The sequence below is a fragment of the Saccopteryx bilineata genome, chromosome 2 (assembly GCF_036850765.1).
Source record: "Saccopteryx bilineata isolate mSacBil1 chromosome 2, mSacBil1_pri_phased_curated, whole genome shotgun sequence".
NCBI lineage: Eukaryota > Metazoa > Chordata > Mammalia > Chiroptera > Emballonuridae > Saccopteryx > Saccopteryx bilineata.
Window position 1 is genome coordinate 275,892,881 of NC_089491.1, and position 6,580 is coordinate 275,899,460.

The 6,580-nt window shown below is 49.6% G+C and overlaps 1 protein-coding gene across 1 annotated transcript; it reads left to right on the forward strand.

Moving 5' to 3' along the window:
• The first annotated feature begins 113 nt into the window (after window positions 1-113).
• On the forward strand, window positions 114-3,383 carry RAN (RAN, member RAS oncogene family). Its single transcript, XM_066260852.1, has 7 exons — window positions 114-217; window positions 706-751; window positions 1,028-1,112; window positions 1,205-1,330; window positions 2,378-2,565; window positions 2,735-2,905; window positions 2,994-3,383. The coding sequence occupies exons 2-7, from the start codon at window positions 716-718 to the stop codon at window positions 3,036-3,038; spliced, it is 651 nt and encodes a 216-aa protein (XP_066116949.1). The 5' UTR covers window positions 114-217; window positions 706-715; the 3' UTR covers window positions 3,039-3,383.
• Window positions 3,384-6,580: the final 3,197 nt, after the last annotated feature.

Here is a 6,580-nt window from a genome sequence, read left to right on the forward strand (position 1 = left end):
TCCCGTCGCACCGCCCATCTTCTCTTCCGCGCCCGCAGACGGGTGCGACCCGCGGCGTACGTGCGCGCGCGCGCCAGGCCACGTGGGAGCGGCGCGGCGCCGTTGCCCCGCCTCCCTCGGCGCGCGCCGGCGTCGGCTGCGTCTCCGGGCATTTGAATTGCGCTTCCGCCATCTTTCCAGCTCTTAGGCAGACGGGGCCCGGAGACGCTTCTGGAAGGTATCTGTGGCCGCCGGGCCGGGCCGGGGGCCGAGGACGAGGGCCAAGGACGGGGAGCGGGGCCGGGGTGTCGTGGCGGCGGGCCAGGCCAGGCGGCGGCCTTCAGCGGGCGGGTTACTCCGGGCCCAGGCGGCGGGCGGGCGCAGGGTGTCGTCCCAGCCGGCGGCTGAGGCCGCGGGGTCGGAGTCCCGGCGCGGGGGGCCGGGCCGGGCGGCGGGGACGGGCTGGAAGGGTGGGAGCGCAGTCCCGGCCCGGCCGCGTGACCAGGCGCTTTTCGCGGGCCGGTCTCCGAGCGGCTCCTCCGGCGGGCGCGCGGCCAGCCCGGCGCTGAATGAGCGGGCGGGGACCCGCCGCCATTGCGCGCCCGCGTGCCGCCGCCGCCCTGTCCGGCCTGCCCGCGTGGGCGCGGGGCGCCGCCTTTGTGGGCGCACGTGGGCCGCCAGCCCGCCATGTGCGCGGGGCCTGATCGCGTCTCCCTTGCTTTGCAGCCACATCGCCATGGCCGCCCAAGGAGAGCCCCAGGTCCAGTTCAAAGTATGTCGTCCTCGGAGCTGCGCCGTGGGCGGCAGGCGCCAGGGTCCGGGGTGCGGGCGGGAGGGAGAGTGGCACGTCCCCATCGCCTGCCTGCCTGCCTTGCCCGGGGTCCCTCTCGCGCCGCGGGCGCCTGTGTGTCCCCGTCAAACAGACAGGGGGACCCTGCGGCCCTTTGTCGAACGGGTCCCGGAGGCTTTAACCGCTCCGTCATTCTGGGGTCCAGGTGGGGCACGTGTTGGGGGAGTTGGTTGAAAAAACTTGGTTTCCCAACAACAGCTCGTTTTGGTGGGTGACGGTGGGACCGGGAAGACGACCTTCGTGAAACGCCACCTGACCGGGGAGTTCGAGAAGAAGTATGTCGGTACGTCGGCGGGGAGGCCGCTGTGGGTGGAGGGGGCGTGCGCCGCGGGGAGCCCCTTCCTCTCCGCTAACGCGGTGTGCTTCTCGTTTCAGCCACCCTGGGCGTGGAGGTCCATCCCCTAGTGTTCCACACCAACAGAGGGCCCATCAAGTTCAACGTGTGGGACACGGCGGGCCAGGAGAAGTTCGGTGGGCTGAGGGACGGCTACTACATCCAAGGTAGGCGTCCGCGGGGCAGCCGCAGGTTCTGGGAGGGAGTGTGTGTGGGTGGGGAGGTGGTTCAGTCTCCATGGTTCCACTGGCCAGCAGGTCTGGTCCCCTGAGCACAGCCGAGTTCTGTCACTGGGTCACGTGCGGTGAACTGGTTTATAATGAGGCTCATCATTTACGAGCAGGAGTCAAGAGGGGAGCTTGTTACCGCAACCTCGGCATTTGGAAATTTATTAGTCTGGTGCTGACCAGTGGTGATTTCTTGTCCACTCCCTTAGGAAGGTGTAGCATGTATCAGAGGAGTTAGGTTTAGGGTCTCTCGGAAATGTCGTGTAAGACCAGCTGATTTCTTTTCAATTGCACTAAAGTTTTCAGAATAGCTTTTTCAAAATGCTTTTTTTTTAATTGTAAAGGAAATAAATGTTCACTGTCCCAAAGAGAAAGGTGAATAGAGAAAGTGCTCATTTCCTGGAATCCCACACTCTTGGCAAAGAATTGTTTGAACTCCTTTCTGCCTGTAGCTTCCTTTGTGTACATACAAATATTTAAGCTAAGAAATTCTTGTGCTGTACATACTTAATTACTGCACTAAGGCTATTTTTGTAGGTCAGTGTATATATAGACTGACCTGGCTTGTTAAAAAAAAACAGGCATAAAATGATCTAGTATGTTAAGCCATTTAAAGGCTTTTTTAAAAATAGATTTCTAGACTCTTGTAGTACGGAGGTGAGTTCTCTGGAATGCTGATTTATCATTAATCTACTTTGAATACTTTTTTGGGGGATGAGGCAAAACTAATGAAATATATATAGAGAGAGATTTGTCTCTGTAAAGCTGGTCTTTTATGCTTTTGTATAAAATAAACAGGAATTATAAACAATACTGTATTAATAATGATTTAAGATCCTTAGACTTGGAAGAGACCTTGAAATTGAGACACCTAGACAACCTAGAGTTCGGCCTGAGACTATGAGTTCGAGTTCATAGTTCTTAGTATTTCTCATCCTTGTACTCGATTCCTAGGAATGTACTGATTACTGTAAATCCATCTTTCAGCCCAGTGTGCCATTATAATGTTTGATGTAACTTCAAGAGTTACTTACAAGAATGTGCCTAACTGGCATAGAGATCTGGTGCGAGTGTGTGAAAATATCCCCATCGTGTTGTGTGGCAACAAAGTGGACATTAAGGACAGGAAAGTTAAGGCCAAATCAATTGTTTTCCACCGAAAGAAGAATCTTCAGGTTTGTTACTTAAAACTTACTGAATTTATGACCCTTAAATGAAATTACAATGTCAATTTGTTAAAGTGACTCATAAATGTGTGTGGACTGAAATAATTTTGTCTAATTTTAGATGGACACGCCCCTTATAATAATCTTTTAAATTTAATTTTACTTCCCTCCCTAACAGTACTATGACATTTCTGCCAAAAGTAACTACAACTTTGAAAAGCCTTTCCTCTGGCTTGCTAGAAAACTAATCGGAGACCCTAACTTGGAGTTTGTTGCCATGCCTGCCCTCGCCCCTCCAGAGGTTGTCATGGACCCAGCCTTGGCAGCACAGTACGAGCACGATCTAGAGGTACGGGTCTGTCTGGCCGGGGCGCTGTTAGAGGGGCAATTCCTGCCAGCTCTGGTCAGGAGTGTCACCATCTTGCATCTCTGTCCAGGTTGCTCAGACCACCGCTCTCCCGGACGAGGACGACGACCTGTGAGCAGGGAAGCTGGAGCCCAGCGTCAGAAGTCTAGTTTTATAGGCAACTGTCCTGTGATGTCAGTGGTGCAGCGTGTTTGCCACTTTATTATCTAGCTAAGCAGAACCTGTGCTTGATCTTGGGATGCTGAGAGATGAATGGGCTTCAGAGTGAATGTGGCAGTTAAAAAATACCTTCGTTTTCTGGACCTGCATATTTAGTTGTTTGGAGCACAGTTGTTTCCTTATTGAGTTTCAACCATAAGACTGCTGCAGTAGCATCACAATATTCCGTGGTCAAACCTTGTTTGTTAATGTCATTCCCATTCCTTTCGTTTAGAATCAGAATAAAGTTGTATTTCAAGTATCTCAGCAAGTGAACTCATCCCTTGTTTAATGAGCATTTTAAAACTACTAACAAGGAAAATTGTGCTGCTCCTATTTAGATTGCCTTTACTATTATCAGTTAAGTTGAAGTGATCAGTTTTTCCGGTCTTCATTTGTTGTACATTTGAAGCATTTCACACAAGTGAAATGACAGATCAATATTTTATTGGTAAGTTAAGAGGTGTAAATATTGTCAATGCAGTTAAGCTAAAGTAACATCTACCCACCTGCCTTCTGGACAGGTACAGTCTAGGGAAGAGCTTGTTCAAGGTTTACACAGCCTGCCAGAATGAAAGAGGTATGTGGCTAGGCATTTCAAATAGATGTTTTAAGAACTATAGTTGCTTTTATTTTATGGCAAAAGTAGCTGTGTGCTAGTCTAGAGCTTTCCGAAGTCAGGTGAAACCATGCAGATGAGCAGTGGCCTGCGGAAAGGCCCAACTGTTAAAAATGAATATGAACTGCATTTCTTTGCTTTTTGTTTAATGTTAGATGTTAGTGTAAAGTTGATAGTCTTAAGAAAATGTTCCGTATTTACATGCTGCTTTCAAGTCTCCCCAAGCTTTAAATTAAAGATGCCAAAAAAATGAGGATTTACGATAGTCGCACCGCAGCATTAATGATCTTTTTTGAGTGATTTTAGTGAGCGGTCAAGGGCAGAGGCATAACCAGGAACTCTGCTATTACAGAGAAGTGGGTCTTGATCTTCAGTGATCTTGTGTACGGTACAGGTAAAAACGAGTTGGTTCTGCCTGGCCTGAGTTTGAGCCCAGTGTCACTGCATTGTAGTTGAGGACTCTTGAAAAGATGAGCTATTCTGCTCATGTAAGTACTGCTGACTTTCAGTTGACCAAAGTTTTTTAGCCGTCCAGTTTTCTGTAAAGGATGACTTCCTTCCCAAAAAAGAAGGTAGGAAAGGATCTCTTAAATATATGGTAAAATAATATACCAGGATAGCACTGATTAAATTTTGATTAAAGTTGAGGTAAACATCGTAAGGTTCACTTAGATTTGAATGCATATATGCTGTGCTCTATTCAATTCAGAACCAGGTGTTAACAGTCTGAGAAGGTGTGAGACGTTCCCAAAGTTAGAATGAAACCTTTATTTAAGATAATTTAATGTAAGGGATATGTGTGTGCGTGCGTGTGTAGATTGGAAGTGTGACATACTCTGAATCTTAAATGTAACCATGAAATTTTGGAAGCTGTGTACTACAGGGTGGGAGAGAACTTACAAGTCAATTGGAAGAAAAGATTGCTGCAAAATATAGTGCTACTTTCTCAGATTTTGAATCTCTAGTATTTGCAAAATACTAAATAGCACAGATTATTGTGTTGGTGGGGAGAGAGTTCTATCCAGTTTGAAAATGGGTGAAATTTGCCACTCGATATTTTGAAATATGGTATCTAATGGGGGAGGCCTGGGGTTGAAAACCTCATGTATGGATACCGTTTGGTTACTGTGAACTAGTCATAATGTGTTGGAGCAAACGATTAAGACTAGCATAGCTAACTTTGCAGCAATGGTTTTCATATAGTAGATAGAGGTCTTTTGTTTGCTGAAACACTTCATAAAGCAGAATTTGATGCTAGGGAGCACTGGTAAGTTCCAGCAAGGGTGAAATGTTTCTGAAAAGTGGTTTCTTCATGTGTGACCAATATTTTTAAAAAGCATATAGAATGGTTTCTTGGGTCTGTCGATCTCAAACTAAGTGAAGAGCAGAGGTTTAAAAAAAAAAATAAAAAGGACCAGTTTCCTGAGGATTTTTGATTCTTTGTAAGACATGACTCTTAGGAAATTAGGTGTTGAGTAAATGGGGTGAAAGTTAAATTGTTTGATTCGTGCGTGTGGGACAAACCTACCTCCTGTTTTGATGATACCTTTGGCCACATTGGGGCAGCGGGTGTCATGCTGGCCGGTGTAACACAGCATCCTGAAATCTGCACATGCGTCAGGCAGGTACTGTGCTAGCGACATCCTCTCAGCCCTCCCCACACCTCTTACCCTTCACACTGGCAGGTAATTGGGGAGGGAAAGGGTTTCCCAGGCCCTGGAATGCCGTCAGTGAAAGGGCTCGGGCATTCAGAAGGTGGGTCTGACCATGCCTGCACCGCCCCATGTTGACCAGGCCCTGCAGCAGTGGACCCTATCCTTGGTCACTCCCACCCTGCAGCCTTGGTTTGTCTTGTTTCTTTTCTCACTAAGAGGTTATTTAGGCAAGTCACAGAGGTGGTAGCTGTGGGGCAGCCGGGCTGCATGGGGTTATGAGGTGAGTCACAGGCAGGAGGGTCCATGGGGCTGAGGGGAGTGCACGCAGAGGGTCAGAGTGGGCAGGTTTCAGCACTGCGTCCCTCCCTGGGTCCTGTTGGCTGGGTCGGGCACTGTGGACTTAAGCAACCCCTCAGCCTGCTGTTTTACCCATTTATTCCAGCCTGTCTCCAACAGGCGTGGGGAGTGGTCAGGAAACAGGCAGGTGTGACTCACCGAGTTAAATGGTGCTGTCTGTACATTGGGTCTCTGATACCTTAGCCAGTGCAGGTGGAAGAGGCACCTGGAGTTTTTCTTGGTTTTCAGTCCCTGCCTTCAAGAGGGAAATGCAACCCTTCCATGTGAATGGTGCACTTAGGATGGGGACATTGAACTGTGCCCTCAGGGTGGTGGCAATGGCCTGGGGCTTGGCTACAAAGCTTTTGTCCCCATGGGCAGTGTTAGATAACGGCCGAAGTGAGTGTGGTGACTAGGGTGGGATGTAGGTGATCTTAATGCATGATGGGCACTCAGCCCTTTGGGGCAGCCTGGGGCAAGTCTGAAGGTGTGTGAGGAGAGCCTGAGGCAAAGGGTCAAGCAAGTGGGGGTACCTGGTGAGGGTTTCCTGAAGCCCATTTACAGATTTGGGGCTCAGTGCAGCGGGAGCCACGGAGGAGTCAGAGGGCATGTCCAGGGCGCTAGAACAGTCTCGCCTTAGCCCCCTCAAGTCCATTCACGCTGCAACGTTCTAGAAAAGGGGGAAGGACACGGTGGTCCCAACAATCTCCTTCCAACAAATGTCCCGGGGAAACTCCATGGAGTGAGCGTCTGCTATGAAGGCCAGGCCCACCTCTTCACAGCCACTGACAGCACCTGCTTGCATTCAGGCGGCGCCAAGTGACCGTTGTGTTGACTGTACAGTGTGCT